Below are 27266 nucleotides of genomic sequence, written 5' to 3'. Positions count from 1 at the left end.
GCTTTAAGTAAACAGAACATTGCCCTCTAGTGGGCAGTTTAGATCATTGTAAATGAAGTGCATTTAAAATCACTATTCTGCCGGACTGTGTTCTATTTATAGCAGTAAAATAAGGAAAACAGGAAATCATCCCTTTCTCTATCTTGAAGATAAACCCAAACAAAAAAGAAGTGACAGGAAACATCAGGTTTTGCGTGAAGCAGTGACTAAAAACGGCTAATTGTTTAACTTCCAGGAAAAATGACTGCACACAACAGTCCATTCAACAGTCAGACACTGATGCTTAAACTTGTCTTGTTTGACATCTTATTGTAAAAGAAAATGAAAAGTGTGTTCAGCACACAGACAAGACCCAGTAGAGCTTTCAGTCTTAATTACCTAGGTTTTTCAGCACAATTTTCCATCACTAACACAGTTAAACACAGTCAGATCATTTTAATTATATTTGCTCTCATCCTACCTTCTGAAGGACAGCTCTTTCAAGTGACTCCACCTTCATCTGCTCCTTTCTCAGGCTTGCGTTTAGGGCGACACTCTCAGCATTTGCCTTGGCACGTACCTGGGCTATCTCCTCATTAGCCCTGTTACAGAAGAAACGATGTCAGACAATGTCAGAATGAGAAATGACGCCTAGCTTTGAAATGTAAATGGAATTTCAGGAGTCAGTATTTGAATAAAAATGAAATCTTGGAAGCCTAAATTGCAGACTTACTTGTCGAGTTTCTCCTCAGCGTGGATTTTGAGGGTTTGATATCGCTGCTCCTCTTGCTTGATCCGCATCAGGTAGTCTTGAGCACACTTCTTTAGCACCTCCTCATTCTGGAGAGACACATGTAAAACAGATCCAGTCAAGTTATGCGAAGGTGGCCCACACAGCTTCTCATGTGATTCATACTGAGACTCTACTGACCTTCTTAAAGCCCTCCAAGACTCCCTTCATGTTCTCATACCGCCTGAAGAGGTCAGCAAAGGAGCGCTCCACTGAGTTGAGGTCAGCCAAGGCCTGATCTCTCTCTAAGGTCAGCTGTCTCACTGACTTACTACATGACAGGGTCTTCTGCTGCTGCTCATCCTCTGTAAATAAATGAGTTTAGAGTATAAAATAAGGGCTAAAAACACACAACAGCTGTGAGACAAAACAGTGTAATGCAATAACACATGAGTGCACATTAAAAATGCAGAATAGATAGTGTAGAAATAATGTGTTAGGACAATGCTTTGTTTTTTCTGAAGTAACTAATAAATACAAGATCAATCCCAGGCTAGAGTGGGACTCCTAGCTTTTCTGGTTAGTGCTGGTCCTCAGTTTAAGGTCAGTGCAACAACAACAGAAACATAGAAACAACAGGCTATTTATATGGGTATACAGTGTAATGTACTTGGCTTGAAAGTCAACAACAGGTCATGCTGGTGAAAAATGTCAGACTGCAGGTGGAAGTAAAAGGTCAAGCTGATAGCAGCACAGGTCTAAAGTGAAAGCTGACACTTTATTTTTATAGCCGTTGACCAATAAGGCAAAACCCCCCCAAAAGACTGAAGCCACTGACTGTGCTATTCTGTTCCACTACACTGTAAATGTAATACAGCCTTACATATTACATATAGGCTGTTAAAAACAAATTAAAAAGACTGCAGTCTATTAGACTGTCTATTACACAGTAAGTTGGTATTACACGTGTAGATTATATGCATAGAATGTTAAAAAAAAATAAAAAACATATACAAAATAAAATGCACGGCTGAAGTGTGCTCAGCTGTTGCACTGCATCCATGTATTATGCATCTGTTATGATGTACATTATGAATTTAATAGTCTGATGGCGGTTGCGCAAAACAATGTGTAATGGATACATAATGGTTTCCTTTTTGTATAAATATCCATATAGATCAGAGAAACAAAATGTACATCTGATTTGGGGATTTGTTTGAAGAAGTCACACAGGTGTTGGAGCAGTAACGTAGTGCATAATAACAAATCCATGGAGAGCAAAATCACCACTAGGTGGCAGCAACTTACCAATCATCTGTGCGACTGTTTTCTCATATTCTGCAACTATTTTCCTGTCAGAATAAAAAGCCAAAGCAGTTACTGTCAACTTTGTTTTCACATGTTCCCTTGTGTTTAATATAACGTAGACAGGAGCACTCAGACAAACAAATGCCTCGTACCTCATTTCCATAACCTCTGCTCTGCTCTCTTCATATTTTCTCTTCCATTCATTGACCTCAATCTCTTTAACGATGATCTGTTTAGACAGGAGAGACATAAAATTAAAAACCCAGCTATGATCACAAATAAACAGTTAAGCATAATAACAACTGGCCCTCTCTCATACCTCTTCTCTGATCAGGGTTAGCACTGCAGCTTTGTCCATCTCGCTCAGAGGCATGCTGTCCTGGGACAGGGCTGCTGTGTCAGGGCCCTCAATGCAGGTCAGTTTTGTTGTTGTGGACATCGCACTCTGTGGAAGGAAACACATGCTGTTTTGAGGCAAGTAGTTACACTACAATAAATGTTACAAAATCTGGTTTGGCCTTAAGGTGCAAGTGATGTTATCTTAGACAAATATTGGGATTCATTGAGCAGAAATAGCTATGAATGAGAGCATTAAAAACTGAAATAGTTGGACCTGTTATTGCTAACCTGAAGAACAGCTGACAATGCAAAACAATCCTGTCATGCTAAAACATTTATACCCCCTTGCTATTGTTCCTATAGTCCACTTACTATATCATCTTTCAGACTGAAGCTGTCCTTCTCCTCCAGCTGGTCTGCAACCTTCGTCTCAGAACCTTTGAGAAGATCAAACACATAACTAAATGACAAAAACTACTGTAACTATCCATATCACAGTTTTCAAAAACAATCAAATGCACATGAAGTAAAGAGTTCATACTTACTATTTGTCTAGTTCTGTGCTTTTTGTTTTTGTTTTTATTGAAAAGACTGCATGGCTGGTCCTTATGCACAACTGTGGGGAGCAGTATAAATACTGCCCAGTGTAGTATTTATACATTTCTTTTATCCAGGACAGAATACTGCTGAGCATGCCTGGTACATTTTTCTTCCCCTCCCTTAAGCGTGACGCAGTAGTTGTTGAGAAAATTATGTAACCACATCACCTTCCTCGTTCACATCGTCTTATCAGTTTTATTAATAGAACTTGCTGTGTAAGCATCCTTTCCACTGAGGCTGATTTAAAAGAAAATCTAAGATGTTGTGCTTTTTGACTTAAAAACATTGTCCTCAGACGTTACCTTAACTTTTAGCCAAGTTCTATCCAAGCAAAGCCTCCGTTCACTCTATATTACCGTCTTAAATACTTAAATACTCATACTTCTAAACAGAAATAGGCCATGTCTGTACAAATGTCACTGTAGAGCTTACCATCCATTATAGCTCTGTCACTGCTTAGCTGTTTTTTTACAGGTGCTTTATTGCATTCTGGCTCCTCTCTCTCCTGCTGGCTGTCTGTTGTCTGTCCCATCATACAAGTGGAGGCCAGCTTCTCCTCATCGGTGGCATGATGAACTCGCTGAGTGATTTCTGGGGTCTGTACCACCACTTCATCCTCATCCTGGACATGAGAGAGCGAGGTATCTTACATATATCCTGCATCACAGTGGAATTTACTCTGTTTATGAGATTCTGAAGCCCCCCCCCCCAACACACACACACAGCCTAAAGGTACTGTTGGTGAATGCGTGGGCCCAAAATATTACTTTAGGCACTAGTACTGTGCAAAAATCCTGACTATGCCTCCAGCATAATGATTGATTACTATTCAGACCAAAAATGTCACATGTGGATTCATCACTCCATCAGACCTTTTGACCTTTTCAGTTTGGTTCTTGTGCAACTTGCCATGCCTCAGCCTTTCTCCCTGTTTCCCAGCTTCTTGGCAGCCACCCTTGTGCTGAGTCCATTTCTAATGAGGGTTCAGTGAACTGTAGATCGATCAACTGAAGGGTCAGACGCATCTCTCGGTTCCTGTGTCAGGTCTTTGCTGGAGTCTTGCTGTTTTTTTAAGAACATTCATCTGCTGTAGATAGTTTTTTACGGCAGCTACCTTTTCTTTTGTTCTCCATTTGTCCAGTTTCTTTAATTCTTTTAAGGATACGCTGCACACCATGATGAAATATGCCAAGTTTGGGGGTAATTGGTTGTTGGGATACACTGTGTTGGTGCCAAAATGTTATTTAATCAATATATTATCATTGAACTGTGGTATCTTTGGCATTTTTTGTAGATTCAGCTAAAGAAATGAGAACACATTACATTTTTTGTGAAAGACTGCTAGTAACAAAATTTTTCTGTTATGCATAGACACAACACTGGTTCATCTACTGAATCAGGAGTATTTTTATGCTTTAATGAGTCATAGATGAGAATTGTTGTAGTTTTGCATTTTCTCATTAGATTTTGTAAATTTTCTCTTTGACTTTTTGTTTTTAATTCACTTAAGTTTCACTTTAGTTTCCAAATGTTTGAAAATGTTTAGTTTTAGTTTAGTTTTTAATAGTTTCAGTATTCACTTTAGTCCTTGTAATTAGTTTATGGAGGGCACATATCAGAGAGAAGATTTAGTAAAGTCAGTAGAGATATTGATTGACTCACAGACATCAGGCAAGTTTTTCATAAAACTAATAGATACTAAAACAAAGCACATTACCACGTATTTTTATTTTATTTTAGTTATTTTGCTTGTGTCCTTCTCACTACCAGTACCATGAAACAATACCTGCAGCTTATTCGGGTGCCACAGGTAGTCCAGAAGGAAGGTTTGCTGTGTCCCTTAGCACAGTCTCAAGTGTGTGGAGGCGTTATCATTAGAAGGGCTCTTACATGAGGAGAGCTAGAGAGGGCCAACATGGGGGTTAACACAGATCTCCATGCGTTAGCCAGTTAACAGTACCCTGACTGCTCTTAGGGACGTTGGGGCCTGAAGCCATGCTACATTACTGATTGTTTGGTCAGAAACATCATCATGAGTGGCCTGATGGAGGTGATTTTTACAGGACTCTGGCACTTCTCCACCCGTTCCTCCTTGTACAAAGGAACAGATCCTAGCCCGTTCCATGGGCATTTTTTTTAGATCTATTTTAGATCAGCAGCAAGCACTTCCAGTGAGATAACAATGAAGGTCTTCACAATATTGTTAAAGTAAGTTAAGTATTCTGTAGTGACGCCATATCTTCAAGATTTCTCCAGAGGATGATGAAGGTGTTGTTGCTGAGGACAGGTGGAAGAAGGAGACTAATATGTTGACTGCAGAGTGATAAGTCACAATTTTGTCAGCATGCCAAGACAGTGCTGCAGAGCTGGAGACACTGCTGATGCTTCTGTGACTCCCTCTCTGTCTCTCGCTCTCACTGTGTGTGTGTGTGTGTGTGTTCAGAGGTGATGGTGGACAGAGCTGCTGAATAATGAACATTGCGGTGTCACTGCAGTAAGGTGAAGCAGTCGCACACACATACACACATCCTCAGAAACACTTATATTACCTGATTACACACATCAAGGACCAAGGACTGGCTTTCATCGTATTTCTCTACTTTACAGGAATTCCTACAAAACAAGCACATGAAATAATGCAAGAAGTTACAATCTATAGACTGAACGTGCTGTGACGCTTTAATTAACACACACTGTTTCCACAACCATTGAGCTGTGAGCATTTCTCTGCTTTGGTGTTTAGACAGATATCAAATAAAGACCAGTGATGCACATACACACATGTAGAACCATACTGGTGCTGCTAAACGTCTGGAGAGCTCACAAGATGTAACATACTACATCTCTAACGTGTGAAATGAAAGTGAGGAAGACATATATTGCCCTCACATGCTTCTTTGTAAGCCGGTCCTGTTGCAGCGCATGCCACGATGAGAGTAAAATGCAAAGCAAGCATGCGTGAGAGAAACGTGCATCAGTACTTACAACAGAAAACAGAGAAACTTGACTTGTTCAGATGTCCTGAGGCCAATAGAATAGGACAAAAGCAAAGAGTTTGCGGGTTGCACGACAGACGAGGGGGAGGAAAGATGAAGGATGAAAGGGATTAAGCAAGTGAAGGAAGGATTTTGATAAGGGAACAAAGAACAAGAGACAAAGGAGAGCAAGTGAGCGACTGGAGGTGCTTGGCTCAGCATTTTTAATACTCAGCAGATAAAGTTTGGCAATAAACACAAGATGCCGACAGACATGGAAAAGCTGAAACTGGTCCAACAGCTACAGCTGTAACAGCACTGAATATAACATGTTTGAGAACTGTGTGAATATCCAGTGTATCTGTGATAATGTTATGACCTCAGGGCTTCGAGCTCATGGGGCAAGAAAGAAGGTTTTTGATGTTTTTGAGACTTACTTGATTGTTCTCTCTTTGTTTTTCTTGGGAATCTGCCTCACTTTCTTCTCCACCTGAGGTTGCCGTGCCTTTTGTTTCTCTCCTTCTTTTACTTTTTTCTCCGGCAGAGACGAGCTACTGGACGTGTCCTCGTTGCTCAGGGATTTTGAAGGTTTAAAAGGGTCCACAGAATCATCAAAATTGTCCGGGTCAAAGCTGTAGGAGCTTCTAGGAAGCACTGGAGAGTTGTTCACCTTGCTATTGCTACCAAATGGATTGAAGTTTGGGTCGTCTGACTGACTGGGATCAAAGTTATATGATCCTGTCTTAAGAATAGGAACATCGTCCAAGTTCAAAGGTGCAGAAGAGTCTGAAACTGGAAGAGAAACTTCCAGATCAGGCTCTGAAACTGGCTCTGGTATAGACTGGGGGACTGGTTCTGGTGCTGGCAGTGAAAGTGTTTCTAACACTGTGGGTTCTGGTTCAGGTTTGCAGGAAGCCTCGGATCCTTTGGGCTTCTGCTTCTTTGTAGCAAGTTTACTGATTGTCTTTTTCCCTCCTAGTTTCTTTGGAGGAGGCCTGCTGACTGGTCCTTCATCCAGGCCAAACTCCATCATCACGGGCTTAACCTCAGATGATGGATTTGTTGTTTCCGAGTGTGCTTGTGCTGCTGAGCTGGCCTCTCCAAGCGGCTCGAGTCTGAGGAAAGAGCCTGGTTCACACGGTGGGGGAGAGTTTTGGATTTTTGATCCGCCGCTGGTGAATGGGTTAAAGCTGTCATCCAAAAGGTCGGGGTCAAAGTTATATGTGACCTTAGGGACAGGAAGCTCTTCTTCCTCGTTTGTGTTAGCAGCGTCATTCAGCGAGGACTTCATTTTCAGAGACGGAGGTTTGGATTTCCTCGTTTTACTCTTTTGAGTAGGCTCTGCCTCGTTGGACAGGCCATTGTATTGCGCCTCTGGTTCAGCAGGAGGTTTCTCCTCAGGGGGCTCTGGAGCTGAGAGGATTTCAGGTTCACTGCTCAGGATTGAATCTGGTTCTGAGGAAAGAGCAGGACCCAGAGCTGGAGCCAGATCTGGGACTGGATCAGCTGCTAGAAGAGTAGCTGGAACTTGGGATGACTCAGAGGATGGAGCCACTTCCTTCTGTGTGGATAAATCAGCAGCAGGCAAAGAGCCCAAATCTGCTGGAAATTTCACTGTTTGTTCTTCTTCTAGGGTCTGAATGTTTATTTCGAGCGGGCCACCCATGGGGACTGCAGGCTCATCCTGACCCATGTTGTGGCTGAGCAGAGTGTCCTGATCCCTGACAGGAGCAGTCACTATCAGGTTCTCCTCCTGCTCCAACTCTGTGGAAGAAATGAGACCCAAAACACCAGAATTAATCATAAAATCAAAACAAGTCTTAAAAATTAATACACACTCCTGCTGCCAGTGCTGTTCTCTTTAATAACACCCCAGCTCAGATGTCAGTGATATCTGATTGGCTCTCTGAAAGCAGGTTAGTCACCAGCCAACTGTTCCAATTGCTGCTGTTGCCATGGTAATATGTTACTATGAGGGCCATGACATTTGTACAAACTCATGCATATGAAAATAAAAATAAAAAGGTGGTGTGGTTTATCATGTTGTGTGTGTTTTAGACAGTAGTGATGGTGGCTGCTATGGCGCAATCATTAGCTCCAGGGAAGATTTTGAGACCACAGCATATTTCAGCATGCCTGTCATACTCGCCGTGTTCATGTAACATTATGTTGCCAGGAAACAAGCAAAGCCTGCCGATACTTCTACCCAGTTCCAGTCGGATGTCGCCAGAGTGTCACTTTTGACTCCTTTAGTACAAATATATACTCTCTTGGTGACGCTTGTCATGTCACGGTAGATCTCACTAAGCTGCACTCCCTGTTTTACCAATAACATGAAAATTATGTATCTAATAAAATTTTATATGTGCCTTAAATAGTATAGGCAGTGATCTGTACTTGTAGCGACCCCAGGCAGATGTCAGTCACGTCTCTAACTGTGACCACACCTTTAACTCTGCAGATAAGGGAGAAGGCCAGAATCACACTACCAAAAGGTCCTCATTAATACTTAATACATAATCCTAATTAATCCTACTTTTATTGATCTATAGAGGCTGTTTGAATCCTAAAGATTAAAGTACTATATTAAGCTACAGTAGTATTAAAAACTGTTGTTATGTAGATCCAGAATTCTCTACACGTGATGGTTTTCGGTTCTTGTAGATCGACTGTGATCTGTACACTTGTAAAGAAAGCCCACTGAGTCAGTGTGGAGAAAATTTCCCTGAGATTGCATCTCAGTTACATTGTCAACAGAAAACAGTTTAATAGGTTATAATATAATAGTGATTCATTTAACCCCGCTGAGATCAAATTGGGCTTATATGGTCCGTCATCTAAAGTGAGTTGCACACCCATAAAATAGTTATAAACTGTCATCACGCAGATGCTGATGTAGTAATGGAGACTTTGGATGGACACAGGCAAACACTGGCGTTAGCATGTTTACTTTCAACGATGTTTCCAGAGATGCTTCAGCTCCTCCCTGCCTGAGATCAAACTTAGAAACAGCTGCAGGGAGAGATGTTTGCAGTTTAAAATGGAAACTCCCTCCTCTCTCCACACTTTCTGACCTTTGCAACTTACTCTTTTATAAAATGTTGTTGGAGCTGTTTTACAGGATGGACTTAATCCTACTAAAACCACAACAGTCACACAAATATGAGGACTACTAAAAATCTACTTTAAAAAAAAGAAAGCTGCATGATAGCTTTGGGCCCTTGGCTTGCTTTGTGCAGTTGCTCCCTTCATACTGACCTCTGTCAGTGACTACTACAAAGCAGGGCGGAGCTTTAGATGAAGCTTTTGTTGAACCTGTTGAATTCCAGAGCAAAGGCCTTTCCCACACTCTGCTACAGGCTCCTCCTTTCGGTGATTCAAAGGACAAAGTCAAGGCTTCATCACACCCAAAATCCTTCCTCATCTGCAAACCAGCTTACATACCAAGCATGCAGAGCATGTTTGGCCACCTTCAGGTATTAACCTTAATTATGTTTAATGAAGTGCATTCTGCATTTGACTGCTTGTCTGTGCCCCACATCGTAAGTCTGAATACTTAGTAGGTAATAGATTATTCTTGCGAATGATGAGAAGTTCAGACGTACTCAATCACACAAACGTTCATTTTAGCATTAAAAAACATTATTTTGTTGACACACTCTAAACACATTTTCCTCTTTTGTTGACTATGAAGATAAACACAAATGTGACACCTGAGCATTTAGTGAAGCATCTACTCTTGTTTCCATGGCAACCTTGAGGCTACTGCTTTGTGTTGTGCACTCGAACATGCATTTCTTCTCATATGTTGAATATTGTAGAGCCGCTGCTATTAAGATGTTACAGTGGACAGCTTCTCATCATCGCATTTCTGTCTGTCTGCTGTTGGCCTCACCTGTTTTGTCTGCATCAGTGTTGTTGTTCTCCAGCTCTCCTGGGATGGTCGGAGGGGTGCGGACAGGAGTCGCTGCCTCAGGAGTGTCAAAATGACCCTCTGAGTCAGAGCTGTGGTAGTCAGCGAGAGATACAAATGAGAGAGAGAAAGATTAAAACATTCAAAACATTAGAAAGGAGCACAGAAGTGATCATATTACAAAAACAGAGAGCGCGAGATAGAAAAACCCCTGCTGCCAAAAATCAGAAAGATAAATAAAAACGAAAACCAAACAAAAAAACAGATGCACTATATTGATTCATGGTATCATAATGTACAGATGGTCCCAGGTCAGACCAAGGGTGGAATTCGCCTCTTGTGCTACATAAATAAATACTTTTTAGAAGTATGAAGAGGCGAAAATACAACTTTTTGCAACCCTCTGGTGGTAGCATCACCACCTGGGGGTTAATAGTATTACAAAATACCCGGAAATGATTTCCATATTGATTTAGAGCAGGGGTGTTAAACATTGGGCCTGGGACCAGAACTGGCCCAACAAAAACTGCCCACTGTCAGTCTTTGGGAAATGTAAAGGAGGGCAAACAAATTAAAATTAATTTTACTTATAAAAGGCTCCCCCATGGAAAATCATAACACACCAAAGTAATTCAGTAAACGATAAACAATTAAATGACTGTCCTGTAATTTTCACAATTACAGGACAGTCAGGGCAACAAGCAACCAGAATTTCTTTCTAAAATTTTAAGCATTCATTTCTTATAATTTATGCCCAAAGAATTGTGCTGACAGACGTCTTTCATTTACTACAGCAGCATTTCTTTATCATGTAGAAAAGCTGAGATGAAATGTTGAAAATGTACATGTTTTTCTTATATAAAGATATCCGCAAGTGACAATGCATATTTAAACCTACACTGAAAGGAAGAGCAATTTCACAAGTGCCGCATGATGTAAAGTAAGTTTGACATCTAGAGGATTCTGAGTAACAAAAATCTAATATAAAAATCATATTTTATTGCAACTTAAATGTGCCACTGTCCCAGCTATTATCCTCTGCTGTTGTATTATGCCTTGCAAAGACTCAGTATTGTCTGAACTGGTGAAGGAGTGAAATACAGATAAAGTGAAAGATACATAGAGGAAGAGGAAGTGCAAGTAAGCCAGCCCACTATTTCCTGTTACATTGCTAGAATCATGGGGTATGAAGTATGAAACCGTAACATCCAAGCTGTAAATGGTGTATTAACTCAGAATATGAACATTAAAACAGAATAAAATGAAGTGTGATTTTATAACATTGCATCATTCGATTAGCTCTAGCAGTAAGAATTGCTGTTGCTCTGGTTGAATCTAATTTCACAGGATAGTAAACATGGATTTTGTCATTTGATTACTTGATACCCGATGACAGGATATTGTGTCTAGTTGAGTGTGCAAGAGTGGAAACAGTTGTGAATTTACTTGGAGCAATAGCAAGTATCCATAGTGTCAAAGCAGACATGAAAAGCAGGTACATGAGGACCTGATGACTTGGGAGCCTGTCGTGTTTGTGTGATCTGAGCAATGATTACCTCGTTGAGCTACCTGCCTGTGCAGTGTGAGTGTGTGCGTTCTTGTACAGATCTGACAACGTGCCAGTGAGTCTAAGAAAAACACTCAAACGTGGTGACAGTCGAAAGCACAGCCACACTGCAAATGTGTCCGCCCTGCAGGACAACGCAGCACGCGAAATATAAAAAATGACACCAATATTTTTTCTCCTCCTCCCTTTCCTCGGCCTATTTCATCAAACCCTTAAAACAGCAGAGATTCTTCAACCTGACAGGCCGACGAGCAGGTAAATAAAACTGTGTGAGCCACCCTATCAGTAGTCTCGGGGGCTCCAGTGCAACACTTGCCTGCAGCCTTGAGATCTCTCCTCCTCGTCTTCGTCTACTCTCTCTCCACGTTGCTCCCTCTCCTCGCTGGCCTCCTGCCCGTCTTCATCCTCCTCTCCCTCTCCCCCGCGCACTGCCGTCCATGTCCATTTAGCCCATGACACGGGTGAGAGCCAAGACATCACTCTTTATTCCAGCAGGGTCCTCTGACCCTCTCTCACCGATAGCCGTGGATTGGTTTCCAGCACTTGACTGATCCTTTTCTGATTCTTCCTCAGGTTTCCACCCAACCAACAGCTCTCACATCTTTCTATACAGGTTCCCACTTCTCACACTTCTTAGTTTCCCATGAAGGGAACTACACATTTTTACACTACCCAACTTGTATATCACTAATCTCGAAATTACAAAGACTTGAGCTGCGTTCTCTGCCCTTCTTATTCTTATTTCCAGTCACGCTCTCTTCTCTGTCTCTCTCTCTCTCTGTCTCTGTGGCTGAATACCTCAGCTCTGATCAGCTGGTTTATCAAATGCTGTGCTCACTCTCTTCTCCTCTCAACCCCCTACAAACTCTCCCCTCCACCTCGGAACAGCTCACTGACAGAAAATGCAGTGGGGGAAGGCAGTGAGGTGTCAGCTCAAAGAATGAATGCAGCTTCTCTGTAGGTTTCTACATGACTTCCCCCGTGGTTGAAGAATGGTATGTCCCTGTCAGGCCGCTCTTCCACTCTGAAGCAGAAGGAGGGAGTCACAAAACACACACTGAGGGAGGAGGAGGAGGAGAAGGCCTAGGGAGTGGAGGTAGAGGAGGAGCAGAGCTGTTTGGGGCTCCACATTTTATAGTCCAGAGAGAGGTTAGGAATGTGGGGCTGGATCTTAAAGCCCCTCCACCCCCACTCCTTTGTAGACTGTTTAACAGTTAACTGTTTCTCCCATCCAGTGGCAGCCAGACATGCATGACCAGGGGAACCAGTTCTGCATTTCTGTTGGAAAGCCCCAGGAGATATACCTGTCTGGATTCAATTTGTCTGAGGTAGCAGTTCAGACCACTGAACTGGCAGGAAACCAAAGTCTTCAACGCAGTCAGTAATGGGTGGTAACCCCCCCCCCCACTGTAGCAACTTAGAAAGAGAAAATTGGGTCTTAAATCTCTCAACAGAGCAATAAAATGGCCCTCTAAATACAGCAAAAAAGTCGTTCACTACATTTCCATGAAAACCAAGAGAAAAAAAATCTGTATATATATATATATATATATATATATATATATATATATATATATATATATATATATATATATATATATATATATATGTGTGTGTGCGTGTGTGTGTGTGTGTGTGTGTGTGTGTGTGTCTTACAGAGAGAACCAAAAAGTGGCTTGCTTCTAGGACAATGACTTCAAATGTGCTTCTTTTTTATTACATGCAAAAAAGCAGAACTTCTTAAAAGTTGAGAAAATCTATCATCCTGCCAACTATATCAGTCCTTTATTTACTTTTACACAAGACAAACAAAGCAACAGATCATCTGGAGAATAGTTTAAGTTGATCTAGGTGGTTCTAGATACAAGAGAAGTCTAGAAATATCCCCTCAGTTGTGTCAATTTATAAAAACAAAGCTTACAGAGCTCCATAGTTGCTTAATTTGCAGATGTTAAGCTACTGACAATGTCTGTAAATTAATATATCACATGAAGAGACAATCTCAAGCAAATGGTGTCAGTAAAGAAGAAAAACACTCACAATACACATACAGTACAGGGGGCAATGGCAAATCCATGTATAACTGGCTAATAAGAGCCATACAGCAGTTTTTGCTGTAGATTTTCTGCACTCCTTCAACCACCTGCTGCAACAGCAAAACCTTCTTGTGTTCACCCAGACAGACAGCACGATAATACATCCTATTTCTGTAGTCTTGTTGTATTAAGGTGCCAGAAAATTCAAGGCTTGGTTCGTCTGCTGAGCTGCTAAACTCCTCCCGAGTTCCCATCGAGGAGCAAATACACACACGTGCTTCAGTCAGGCTCAAAGTTTCCACATTTGACCAGAAAGGGTGGAGTTTTCTACCCGCTTATTTACAGTCTGATTCTGGTAAAGATTGTGCCTGGAGTGAGGACAAAAACTGTTCCTGCATACTAAAGACATCATCTCACAAGCATGAAGAACTACTTGTGCTTTCATCTTGGAGTTGGTATCTGTTTATTTTATTTTTTTGCCTGTGAAATGTTTGTTTGTGAAAGACAACATTTTTACTTTTTTTTAAAAGTTGGGTTGGGTTTTATTAGGAGAATAGATTAGCATCTTCCCACAAGTTATATGAGTGGTAATCCTGATCACTGATCGATATTTACGTCACGTTTGCATGATAGAAACAAAGGTGTGTTTCAGTGCAGAAGAGGAAGTCTGCATATTTACACCTTATAAACCTTATAAATAGCTCCTTCTATCGGTGGTGAGGGGTCTCTGAAGATGCATGCGAGACAGGGATAAGCATGTTATACAAGTAAAAGTGCCTATGACTTCCCCTACTAAAAAATATACATATAAAGTGAGAACTATACGTTGAGATCTTTTCAAAAAAAATCCAGAAAATAACATTGAACTGAGTACTAACATCTTTTGTTTGCCTTTTACAAACCATCGAGGTTTGTAGACCAGTGCTTTACTTATCTAAAAACGGCATCAATAAACATCAGCATGAGGCAGCTGTGTGTGTTTATGTGTGTGTGTGCGTCTCCAGATAAAAGACCACCCCATACTTAACGGCTGCCACAGCCACAGACCAGAAACCTTCAGCCAAGGAGTCTGAAGCACCACCAGAATCCAAACACAACTCAAAAGAGCTCAGATTTCAAGCCCAGCATGAGGTAGCCAACAGGCATTTTCTAGAAAACAGAAAGTCACTAGTAACAGACAGAATAACAATCTGGCCTCTCCCGCTACTGTGATGTTTATTCTAAGCTGACACATCAGCTGAAATTCTGACTTTCCTACTACAAATGCACTAACTGCACACTTATGTTTAGTCTCTGTGTCAATATGGCTATAACCGATATTGGAAACAATGCGGAGATCAAATGTGCAAACTGTATTCAGGCTGTGTCAACAGTCATCACTTTAAATGTTCTATCACCATAAATAGAGTGGGAGACAATAGAGGAACCATGTGATTATATAACAGCCATTCCTGTGGAGCCTAAAATAAGTGCAGACACACAAAGAGATGGCTTGGTCTCGGCAAATCCCAGAAAACTAACCAAATGTTCCCGGAAATTAATTAATGTAAAAAGAATGGGACATAAAGGGCAGAGGATGAAGAGCCGAGGAGAAGGAAAACAAAGAGGAAGGAAAATAATGAGCACGCTGCCACAAGACTGCAGTAGCTGTGTGTGTGTGTGCTTGAGGAACAGAAATGGGAGAGGAAGAACCTGCAAACAAATAACCCATGCTAGCACAATGAGTTTCTTACTTCTGCCTTGTGAGGAAAACTAATACGTCAGGCCTCTAACAGCAAATGAGTGAAAATTTGAGTGACACACTTGCAGTAATATGACATGGCAGTTTCAACAGCTATCTGAAGAAAAAACTACAAGATGTGATCACATTCTTCCAGAGATGAGTGCAAGCAAAACTACTGCAAATGCCACACCACGCCTCAGTAATCTGCTCCTCTGAGCTGGCAAGCTGCAGAATCAGTGGACTGCACAGGCATCTAGTGGTCAAAAAGCATAATAACAACCAGAAAAACTTCACAAAATTTCATCAGGTGAAAAACTTAATAAAAACCATGCATTATCTTTTTTTTTTTTTTTTTTTTTTTACTGTAATGCTATATGACAAGCACGCATAGAGTAAAGTCTCGGTTCATAGTCAACAGGCTCAGTATTGCTAAGAAGGTATTTTTTTGTGTATTACTCAGAAAACTGACTTTTCCCATCCATCCATCTTCTTCCGCATATCCAGGGGGCCAGTTCACGGGGGCAGCAGCCTAAGAAGAGAAGCCCAGACCTCCCTCTCCCCAGCCACCTCCTCCAGCTTGTCTGGGGGAGCACCAAGGCGTTCCCAGGCCAGCCGAGAGATATAATCTCTGCAGTGTGTCCTGGGTCTGCCCCGGGGCCTCCTCCCGGTGGGACATACCCGGAACACCTCACCCAGGAGGCATCCTTGTCAGATGTCCAAGTCACCTCAGCTGGTTCCTTTCGATGTGACTTTTTCCATGATGTGCTTAACTTCATGGAAGTGATTGTTAAACTGGTTCTCTGTCTTGAAAAAACATTTGCCCCCTTCCTGATTTCTTAGTTTTTGTGAAAATTTCTAACCCTTACACTACCAGTCAAAGGTTAGGCCACACCTTCACATTCAATGGTTTTACTTTATTTTTACTACTTTCTAAATTGTAGATACATGCTGAAGACATCAAAGATATGAAGCAAGTTATATGGAAATATGTAGCAGAGAAAGAAAATGATAAATAATTCTAAATATGTTTATATTTTCGATTCCTGAAAGTAGCCACCCTTTGCTTTGTTGACAGCGCTGTAAAAAATTGGCCTTCTCTCAATGAAACCTAAAATGCCTGAAATGATTTTCAGGGTTCATCTGTGGAATTTCTTGCCTTCTTAATGGGGTTGGGACCATCAGTTGTGTTGTGCAGAAGTCAGGTTGGTACACAGCTAACAGCCTATTTGACAACTGTTAGAATTCATAGTATGGCATTAACCACTCAGCTAAGTAAAGAGAAACAACAGTCCTTCATTACTTTAAGAGCTGAATGTCAGTCAGTCCGGAAAATTGCTAAAACTTTGACTATTTCCCCAAGTGCAGTTGCAAAAACCATCAAGTGCTACGATGAAACTGGCTCACATGAGGCCCGCCCCAGGAAAGGAAGCCCAAGAATCACCTCTGCTGCTGAGGATAGATTCATCCGAGTCACCAGCCTCAGAAATCGCAAGTTAACAGCACCTCAGATTAGAGCCCAGATAAATGCCACACAGAGTTCCAGTAGCAGACACACCTATACATCAGCTGTTCAGAGGAGACTGCTCGAATCAGGCCTTTATGGTCAAGAAACCACTACTAAGAAAAAGCAACAAGCAGAAGAAATTTATTTGGGCCAAGAAACACCAGGAATGGACATCAAATCAGTGGAAATCTGTGCTTTGGTCTAATGAGTCCAAATTTGAGACCTTTGGTTCCACCCGCCGTGTCTTTGAGTGACGCGGAAAAGGTGAACGGATGCATGCATGGTTACCACTGTGAAGCAAGGAGGAGGAGGTGTGATGGTGTGGGGGTGCTTTGCTGGTGACACTGTTAGGGATTTATTCAAAATTGAAGGCACACTGAAGCAGCATGGCTACCACAGCATCCTGCAGCGACATGCCATCCCATCTGGTTTGTGTTTAGTTGGACCATGATTTTTTTTTCAAAGGACAATGACCCCAAACACCCCCCCAGGCCATGTAAGGGCTGTCTGACCAAGAAGGAGAGTAATGGAGTGCTGCGCCAGATGGCCTGGCTTCCACAGTCACCTGACCTAAACCCAGTCGAGATGGTTTGGGATGAGATGGACCGCAGAGTGAAGGCAAAAGGGCCAACATTGCTCAGCATCTCTGGGAACTCCTTCAAGACTGTTGGAAAACCATTACAGGTGACGACCACATGAAAGCTCATCGAGATAATGCCAAGAGATAAAGAAGTAATCAAAGCAAAGGGTGGCTGTTTTGAAGAATCTAAAATATAAAACATGTTTTGAGTTATTTCACACTTTTTTGTTCACTAAATAATTCCATAAGTGTTCATTCATAGTTTTAATGCCTTCAGTGAGAAAGGACAATGTGAATAGTCATGAAAATAAATGAGAAGGTGTGCCCAAACTTTTGTTTCAGATCATCAAATCATCATCATCCAAATTGTTATTATCTGAAAATGATAAATCGAGCAAATTCAAAATACAGTTTTTATATTATTTTTTTATTTATTAAGTTAAAAGAAAATGTTTTTTTTCCGTTATGTTCAGGCCTACTTCACCCTGTGTAAAAACATAAATGCCCCCTAAACATAATAACTGGTGTTGCCACCCTTAAGAGCAAGAACTACAATCAAGCATTTCTGATAATGAATCTTTGACGTCACAATTTTGGTCACGTCTTCTTTACAGAATTGTTTTAATTTAGCCACATTGAAGGGTTTGATAATGAATGGTTTAAGGTCAAAGCATCTCAAATGGATTTTATTCCAGACTCTGATTAGGTCGCTCAAAAATGTTCACTTTTTTTTCTTCTTCTTCAGAGGTGGACTTGCTGGTTTGTTTTGGGTCATTTCCCTGCTGCATAACTCAAGTGAGCTTGAGATTCAGAACTGATGGCCGGACATTCTCCTTCAGGATTTTCTAGTAAACAGCGGAATTCATGGTTCCATCAATTACGGTGAGTTGTCCAGGTCCTGAAGCAGCAAAACAGCCCCAGACCATCACACTACCACTTCTACTAAAATACTGTGTTAGTTTTATGCAGATGTGACTTAGATCTTTGAAAAACTTCAGCTTTTGTCTCATCAGTCAACAGAATATTTTCCCCAAAGTCTTGGGGATCATCAAGATGTTTTTTGGCAAATGCGAGATGAGACTTTGCGTTGTTTTGGTCAGCAGTGGTTTTCTCCTTGGAGCTCTCCTGTGGATGGTATATTCACACTTTCTTATTGTTGAATATTGTTGAACTCTGACCTTAATTGAAGCAAGCGAGGACTGCAGTTTTTCAGATGTTGTTCTGGGTTCTTTTGTGATCTCCTGGATGAGCCGTTCATGTGTTCTTGGAATAATTTTGTTAAGCCGAACATTTCTGTTCCACAAATAGAGAAAATTACTTCTTGTTTTCTCCATTTGTCCATAACTACTCACTGCTCTCCCTGTGGTTAATTCAACATGTCTGGCAGTAATTAGGTTTAGGTGTCATTAGCGAAACTGAACATAGCGTTAAAAAAAAGTAGTTAATCATGGTTAATTCAGGATTTAACAAGATGGGCAATTACTGTTCCACACAAGGTCAAGTAGATTTGGAGAGCCCCCCCCTCCCGCCGAAATCAACATTTAAAAACTGCATTTTATGTAATTAGGTTATGATGTTAACATTTGTTTGATGATCTGAAACATGTGTGACAAATATACAAAAATAAAAAATACAATGAAAATCAGAAAAGGGGTAATGCTTTTTCACAGCATTGCAACCTATTAAAGCCTTTTGAATGCCAGTATATTCATGCAAAAAATCCAGATAAATGTGATACCGTAGCATAACAAAACAAAATAACTATATCTATGTTTTTTAGTTAATGCTTGCAAATTAACATTAGCAATAATTTTCTTAGCCTCCTGGTAACAGGGCCAGCATTTTGCTGGGTTCTGGTCCCTCTTATGTATAATTGAACTAAAACAGTAATTTAAATAAGAAGCTGACATCTACAAAATAAATCAAAACAAATCAAAAATGAAATGTGAAAGCACAAAAAGACAGGAAAGACAAGAAAAGACGAACAGTTAGATTAATTGTTAATTTTAGTGGTTTGTGTGACTATGAACATGGTCCACCGTTAGGTGGCGGTAAAGTTCCTAATAACGGGGAAAGAAGTCCGCCACACCTAAAGAAGACGTACTTCCGTCGTGACGCAATCGTTAGTAGTAAATGGCGGTCACCAACAGGCCGGACTATAAACATTTCCACGGTTCCAACTGTAACTGTCTAATTATCATCAAAACATGTACTCGGCTGTATCGCACATGCAGGATAGTTATAAGATGTTTATTTTCAACTTTCAGGTCGGTTCATGTTCCGTGCTGAGAGGAAGTTTACAACTAAAAGGACCAAGAAAACGAAAAAAACGGTAAGAAGAAACAGGTATTAATATCTGTGCTCAGTTAGCTTATACACGCGTGCAGTTTACATGACTTGATAAACTCCCCGTGTGTTACATATGCGTACAGGTCTACAGGTTTTTTCATATACCCGCTGCTGCCCGCTAAGCGCTATCGTTTTGCTTTAGGTTAACAAATGGAGAACGACGACAGTCACGAAGAAAAAGACACGGAGCCTGAAGTGGCCGAACTCCGGCTGAAAGTCGAATCTTTGAAACAGGAGCTCAAAGAGTGCCGAGCCGAGCTGGTCAAGTTACAGAAGCAGCTGAGCCACTCCGAAAGACTGCAGCGGAGCACAGAGGGCTATAACGAAGACCTGAGGAAGCAGGTCAGTTCAAATGAAAAGAAGCCAAACATATCATAGAGATGGGAGACATATCCTCCAAATGATATCACGATATAACAAGAGATTTTGCGATAAAAAATATTCTCACAATATGGATAAAGATTTTATTTTCCAATGAGCTACTGTCATTGATTACAGACTTCCTTATTTAAAACAGCAGCACTGTTACAGTGAGATAGTGGTGGCACAACATTAATCAAACGTGGGCACAACAGTAGCCTAAGTGGTGTTTTCATCTGGAAATTTTTAGTTGTAGTATAAAATAACTGCTTCATGCTTTATTTTAAAGGTAATTAAAATCACTTCACTGTCTAACTCTTTAGGAGCTGCACAATATTATCACAGAACAAACACTGAAAAATAATCTCTACCTGGTTTGTGTATTTAAACCATCTGCTTAAAGTCTTGATTTTCCACCAAATAACTTCATCGTTATTTTTTCCATTTGTGTTTGATCTTCCTGTTACATGGAGTGTAACTAGTGAGTGCTCTGAATGATGCTTGATGGAGTCAATTGTTTACTTTTATGTTACACATCATAAGTTGCCAGTATCTCCTCTTTCTCAGCCTGATTGTGCTTTGTGGTGGTCAAACAAATTTGTCACTTTGCTTTGTTTGAGGTACTAAATGGTCACTGGAAGCTAGCACTCGGATATAACCCGGCTTGTCTCATTGTTGCGTACCAGGGAACGTAAACGAGTTGAATTACTATAGCATTGATAATGAGATATGACATTTTTAATATGATGCAAAAATTTACACCGGCATTAATGCAGATAATCTAGACAGTCTAGATCTAAATGATGTCATATAATAGTTTTGTTTGTTCTGAGGTGTATTTTGAGCCAGTTTAATGTTTAAAGTGGCAAAAGGGCCAAGGTTTATTTATTTATTTTTTTAACCTAAGTTGTACTCTATTTATTTTTCTGCATTATGGTTTAAACCAAGAAATAAAAATTAATTTGAATTTGTGAATTGCCACAAAAATCTGCAAGCTCGTCAAAGATTTTTGAATGTTTGCGCACTGAATTTTATCTCAATGTGTGTCGGTTCAGGTCGACCAGCTGAGTGCAGAGATTCATGAGCGGAAGAAAAAGGATAAAGACAAAGTCGACTGTGAAACTCAAACAGAAGAATATGTATGGACAGAAACCGGTGTGTTACTTTCACATGCGCATGAATGAAATTTGCTAATTGTGTCATTAAGTTTAAAAACAGCCTAAAACTGTTTTAATATTCCCTTTCAGATTATTATAATTACTACTACGGAGACTACGGTCTGAACTCGGAGGGAACAGACACTCAGGAAAGCCTGAACACGGCGTCAGCTGATTATAATGAGGCAGCAGAGAGCTCAATAACAAATGAAGCAACAGCTGCAGATGTGTCAGTTCAGCCAGACCAGACCAGTTTAGCGGTCACAACAGAGGTATCCATGTGTGTCTTTTTTATGTTAGCATTCCTATACTTATAAATAGTCATATTCCATTTATAATCACCATTATAAAACTATTTGTGTTTCAGGGGAGCGATGGAGGATCTATAGCAGATATGTTGAGGGCCACTGCTGAGGAAGCTGTGACACAGACTGGGTTTGTGTTTGATGAGACTTCTGGGATGTATTATGACCACAGCACGGGCTTCTACTACGACTCGGTGTGTCAGCTGTAAAGTTTGGCAGTTTATAGTAGAAATTATTTTAGAGGAAGTTTAGTTTGGCACACATTTCTGATATTTTCCCCCCCTCTCCATCAGGCCAGTCAGTTGTACTACGATGCCAACTCTGGCATTTACTACTACTACGATGCAGAGAGTGGACGATACCAGTTTCATTCCAGGATTGAGGTTCCTGCTGTGCAGAGTAGTGCAGAGCTGTATCAAGAAAAAACGAACGCTGATAAGAAAGGCAGAAAATTCAAGAAAGGAGTCAAGAAAACATCACAGGATGATAGGGTATGTAATAGTGCAAGATTTTATTTATGCATTCCTTAAAAATGTTACATTTTGTTGCTGACAGCTGGCTTTTGACCTTTCAGTTCCCTCTTTAAAATCCAATTTGTTTTGTTGGTCTCAGTCTTCAAATAGATATTTTTTTTCTTTCTATATGAGGCTAGTTGACTTAAAGACTATTCCTCTGACCTAGGTGCAAGAGGTGACTAACTCTTTGGCTAAAATGAAGATTTCCTCTTACTGGAAAACTCCTTCCTACAGAGGTATACCTTTTTAATATTAATGTGCAAAAGATTTAAAAGTATGTGTTTGCTTTTTGTTCTTTAAAAAACTGAAAATTAGCTTCTTATTGTACACAGCACCTGAAAATTAGCTTCTTATTGTACACAGCACCTTAACAATCTTTAAAGGTGACACAGTGAGTCAAACACTGACCCTGGTCTCTGTGTTGCCAGCATTCAATCCTGTTGTGTGAGATACAGCTAATAAAGAGTTAGTGAAGTGAAAAAGTAAACCCATGAACCTCAAAGGACGCAAATAATAGGTTGCTGAAGCTCAGCTCAACACTTAGAATTTGCTGTCAGGCCTGATTTAACCTGGTAAAGGTCTTTAGTGTATTCTCTTTGAAGACTGAGACCGTCTATAAGCTTTCTGTGCCAAAAGATTGGGGATCCACAGTACAAAGTCCAGCTTTCACAGCAGATGGTAGTTTCACTGCTCACTGTCTTAATGACAGGAAGTGAAAAGTGACGATGTAAAGCTGGAAGAAGACGAGGCCGACTGGGTTGAAAGGCAAACGACTAAGAGGAAGACAGAATCACGGAAAGCGAATCGAAGGTCTCGCAGTCCAGATGTGGCTCCACGGAGAAAAGACTCGTCCAAACGCAAAGAAGACGGCGACAAATATCCATCAAAGAGAAAAAAGCAGAAAAACGGCTCGCACCATGACGATAAGGGAGACTCAAGGAAGAAAAGGAAGAAATCTAAGTCGGAAAAACGTAAAAAGAAAAAGAAGGCCACTCGGAGTGATGGATCTGAGGGGAACAGTGAACCAGAAGAGGGTGAGATCACAGAGTCAGAGAGGGAAGAATGGGAGTCTACCCCCTCGTTCTCATCGCCCTCGAGCGCAGCCTCAATGGAAAGTCCTGAATCAGAAATGGACACACAGAGTCAAGAAGGTGAGAAGTAAGAATAGTCTGAATTAACTCACATGGCGTGCACACAGTTTGTTTTATCTGGGGCAAGTTTGTTTGATAGACCGGTCACTTTTTGGTAATGCTTGTAGCTGTCTGAGACTTGTCATATTTTTGTGAATATCGGTATGTGGTGCTTTATTTTTTTCCTTGTAGTCAAAGACATCTGGCCTCCCTGTGTAAGAGTGACTGTGGTCAGGTCTCCTGTGCTGCAGGTGGGCACTCTGTTCATCATCACAGCCGACTCTCCAGCCACCATTGGCAGGTCTGTGGGGTTGTTTTCTGTTGCTGTTTGGTGATTGCATGGCAGCAGAAGTGTATTTTGATCACACATTGCAACACTGGGAAATTTTAGCACTTTAGTTGCAGTCTTGAATTAAATCACTCACAAGATTTCAGAGCCATTGTTAAAACACACCTCTCTGTGAGACTATGAGTAGTCAGTAAAAAGAGGTTAAATTGATCTCTCTGTCATATAATAGCCAAGTGAGGACAACATGCTGTCTTTTGTGTTTTCAGAGAGAAAGATATGAACCACGCAATCCGAATTCCGGAAATGGGAGTCAGCAAGGTACCTCTCCTTTCCGCTTTCCTGCAGGGATTGAAGTTACTCTGTTATGAATTATTGTTTTTTGTTAACACAGGCTTATGTGATCTTTCTAAATGCCAGTATGTTTGTGGTTCCAGTTCCATGCAGAGGTGTATTTTGACCAGGAGCAGCAGAGCTACATGCTGGTGGACCAGGGAAGCCAGAATGGAACGGTGATCAATGGCAACCGCATCTTACAGGTGAGCATTTTGTTTACGTTTGAGTTGAAAAGAAAAAAGCCAAAAAACCCTGAACTTAGCCGATACCAGGTCAATGATACTTTCATCTGCAGCCCAAAACCAAGTCTGAGCCACATGCACTGATGCACGGCGATGAAGTGAAGATGGGAGAGACTGTGTTGTCCTTCCATATCCATTCAGGGAACGATACCTGTGATGGCTGTGAGCCCGGTCAGGTGATGGCTCACCTCAGCAAGCACAAGAGAGAAGACAACACTGGTGAGCTACTTAAAGTGAAACACATCCACAGAGAGGGGAATCCCTTTTTTTTGCATAGATTCATGAAACAACAGTGAGCCTGCTCCTGTTGTAAAAGCTGTGCTCTTTCCCAGTGTGAGATTACACTCCTGAGTTTGCCGCTGTTGTTTTCTAAAGGTCCTGCTCTCACCAAAGAGGATAAAGAATCACTGCGACAGAAAGAGCTGAAGCAGATGAAGGCCAAATATGGCCTGCAAGTGAGTGCAAACCTTGGTGCAGTCATAAGTTTTAACCCTCTTGTCTTTTTTTTCCTTTTTTTTTTTTTTTTTAATGGAGGCACTCATTTCTCTGCTTTTCTGCAAACAGAGCGGTGACTTTGAGGAGACGAAAGCCTTGAAGAACCCCAAATATAAGGATCGAGCAGAATCTCGAAGGCAAACAGTGGGCAGTGAGGGTGTTTTCCAACGCGATGATGCACCGGCTTCTGTTCATGAGTAAGTGTTAGCAAATGGTTGTAGTTCCACCTGATGGGAAATGCTAGATTCCAGTGTTGATCATTCACGGTGTCTGTTTTCCAAAAGGGAGATCAGTGAAGTGAATAAAGGACGGAAGATGCTGGAAAAGATGGGCTGGAAGAAAGGAGAGGGACTGGGTAAAATGGGAACCGGAATGAAAGACCCGGTAAGACGATCTGCTGATTCTGCTGGTGGAAGTTCTCCTTTGTTTCAGTGCAAAACAGCAAAGTGATTCAATTGTCTTCCTTTTCCGTTCCTGTCTTCACAGATTCAACTGAAAATCCGAAAGTCCCAGTCGGGTTTGGGAGCAGCTGCCGCCGTGTCTCTGGACGATGCGTCTTTGACTAAATCAAAGTCCCAAAAGAACTGGGAGAAGGCGCGAGAGAGGTTCGCTGATACCTGCCAGCCTGACTCGCTCGTGGCCAAAACCCAGAAGAACACTTCACCCAAAGCCTGGGTTAGATCAGAAGAGATGGAGACCACACAGACCAGCTTTGAAACAGAAGGCCAAAGTTAGGAGTGAGAAGAGAATTTCCACACTTTCCACAGATTTAAAAACTGGGCGTTTACGCATTGACACCAAGAGGAAATGTGTCGTTTTTATTTTTAATTATTTCCTCAGCTGTCAAGAGTCATGCAACCAGTTGAGACTGAATTGCGTTTTACCTCTATTCTTAAGAGAACAGGATATGCCCTCATTATTTTACTGCCACTGTAAAAATAAACAAATAAACATTATTGACCTGTTTTTCAGTGCCGTGCAGTTATATCCTCACTCGGAGTGGTTAGGTAACTCTTATTTAATGTAAACCACAATAAGAGTTGCTGAAGGATTGAACTGGAGTGTCTCACACACACACACACACACACACACACACACACACACACACACACACACACACACACACACACACACACACACACACACACACACACACACACACACACACACACACACACACACACACAGACAGGGCAGAGGTGCCACTGTTCCTGCTAGTACAAACAAGGATGTGAATAACCCCAAGCAAACATTGACACAGTGGAGCAATATTTCTCACATTGAGATCTTTTTTCTTTCCTTTTTTATGATGATGACTGAGGATCTGTTCAGACAAATCAAAGTTCATCATGTCAAGTCACAACTTCTCTGTGTTACTGTCCTCAACCCCCCCCCCCCCCCCCCCCCCCAAGCCTTTAAAAAAGAAAAACATAATATTCTGAACAAGCTAAACTTATCTGTGCTGTTTGATTTACTTTGACATATTGTGGCACTGCGTCTTTTATTGTCACTGCTATGTTTGCTAAAAGCAGAGGGACAACCACATCCACATACTTGGAACTACAGTGAGCAAACATTTAACAGTCCCATCTTTATGCAACCTTATCTACGGGTTCATTTTAGGGTGTGTGAATATTTGCATGTGTGTGCAAGTCAGTCTCACACCGAGCGCAAAGAGAAGGGAAATCTAGCACAAGGTCTGTATTTTAGTTTGTATAGTACAGCCCATGAAAAGCCATTAGAACGTTTAAAGTGTCTTTGCTGATGCTGTTATAACTGCATGAGTAAGTCATGTAGGAGAGGTGGAAATCCTCATTCTGTATCAGCTCAAAGTGCCGTAAAATTATCAAACAGCTGAGAGGCTGGACTCACATGACAGTGTTGGTGTAACTCCTTGAGCTGGATCTCCTGCTGTTCTTCCTCTGACTTTGAGTGCCACCCATTTTCAGCTTTTCACTTTTCAACAGATGAACAGACACCTTCCACTACTGTGTATTTTATTTCCTCAGCTAGCAGTCATAGTCCTCATCGGTGCACTGCTGTCAGATTTCTTTCTTGACAGGTAGGTCCTCCCTCCTCTGCTCAGCTACTTTCGCAAGTCTCCTCCCTCAGTTTAACTGCGCTCACCGAGAGTAAACGTTCAATTTGTGAAACTACTGTAATAAAATTGGGAGGGATCCGCTTGTGTCTTGTGTAGCTCAGTTGTTTTGTGTATAAAGTCTAAGGCATAAAAAGATATTGTTAGTCATGAGATGAAGTGGGATGTGGCTCAGGGCTTTTGAGAGATCTGGCTTGACTAGTTTCCGATGCTGAAAGAGTATTCAGAAGAACACAGGGCCACTGTTCTTTGAAGTGCAGGCTTTTCTATTTTTTTTTTTTTGCAAGTTTTTATGCAGTTTGTGTGAAATGACTCTTAGTACAATCGGAAACAAACAGCTGCTTTGATTGGTGCTGTGAAAATGTCTTGGGTGTTTTGATGAAGTGCATTTTCCCATCTGTACAACACAATCAGTGCCAGTGAAAATCATTCTGAAGAGTGAAAAATCCATAATGCTCAATGTCAAATGACTATCAGAAACTATGCACTGTGTGAGTCCCATTAATGCTGCTAAAATGGCACTGACCCGTAATGTAGTCTGGCATCAAAACATTTACTTGACTGGATGTGTTAATAAATTAATATATGTCAATATGAACACCAGCACCCAAGGTTACCTATCTGAGGATTGCATTGCAAGGAAATGATCAATTTTTAATTCACCTCAACTGTCTGTCTTTTATTAGTTGTGGCTGATTTGCGATTAATCCTGACGCAATAGCTCTTTATTGGACCGCAC

General features: G+C 41.2%; 2 protein-coding genes across 7 annotated transcripts in view; one reads left to right on the top strand and one right to left on the bottom strand.

Annotated features, from left to right (window-relative positions):
* The window catches only part of tacc1 (transforming, acidic coiled-coil containing protein 1), a 32178-nt gene that overhangs the window by 1680 nt on the left and 3232 nt on the right, over positions 1–27266 (bottom strand). For 2 of the 4 annotated variants that reach the window (XM_063474489.1, XM_063474490.1), the window contains exons 2-13: positions 9827–9936; positions 6369–7695; positions 5942–5977; positions 5506–5569; positions 3389–3578; positions 2729–2793; positions 2337–2462; positions 2170–2246; positions 2018–2061; positions 911–1074; positions 713–819; positions 461–581 (exon numbers count right to left, since the gene is read on the bottom strand). In XM_063474489.1, coding sequence (XP_063330559.1) covers positions 461–581; positions 713–819; positions 911–1074; positions 2018–2061; positions 2170–2246; positions 2337–2462; positions 2729–2793; positions 3389–3578; positions 5506–5569; positions 5942–5977; positions 6369–7624 — 2250 coding nt within the window. In that variant the 5' untranslated portion in view covers positions 7625–7695; positions 9827–9936. Of the gene's footprint in view, positions 1–460; positions 582–712; positions 820–910; positions 1075–2017; positions 2062–2169; positions 2247–2336; positions 2463–2728; positions 2794–3388; positions 3579–5505; positions 5570–5941; positions 5978–6368; positions 7696–9826; positions 9937–11727; positions 12491–27266 lie in introns of those variants that run through there. The other 2 variants (XM_063474487.1, XM_063474488.1) reach the window with 2 other exon arrangements.
* aggf1 (angiogenic factor with G patch and FHA domains 1) lies at positions 19369–25395 on the top strand. 3 transcript variants are annotated; one of them, XM_063473131.1, is made up of 16 exons: positions 19369–19436; positions 19522–19586; positions 19746–19945; positions 21019–21118; positions 21211–21392; positions 21488–21619; positions 21719–21916; positions 22650–23091; positions 23263–23371; positions 23626–23677; positions 23794–23895; positions 23988–24153; positions 24310–24389; positions 24499–24626; positions 24714–24813; positions 24916–25395. In XM_063473131.1, the coding sequence occupies exons 3-16, from the start codon at positions 19754–19756 to the stop codon at positions 25162–25164; spliced, it is 2232 nt and encodes a 743-aa protein (XP_063329201.1). In that variant the 5' UTR covers positions 19369–19436; positions 19522–19586; positions 19746–19753; the 3' UTR covers positions 25165–25395. The 3 variants fall into 3 exon arrangements, with proteins under 3 accessions (XP_063329201.1, XP_063329203.1, XP_063329202.1); XM_063473133.1 differs by lacking the exon at positions 22650–23091 and adding an exon at positions 22107–22176; XM_063473132.1 differs by having other exon boundaries at positions 19390–19586.

This window comes from Pelmatolapia mariae, linkage group LG5 (genome assembly GCF_036321145.2).
Source record: "Pelmatolapia mariae isolate MD_Pm_ZW linkage group LG5, Pm_UMD_F_2, whole genome shotgun sequence".
NCBI classification, from domain to species: Eukaryota; Metazoa; Chordata; class Actinopteri; order Cichliformes; family Cichlidae; genus Pelmatolapia; species Pelmatolapia mariae.
The sequence above is the reverse complement of the archived record's forward strand: the minus strand, read 5'-3'. Positions and strand labels throughout refer to the sequence as shown.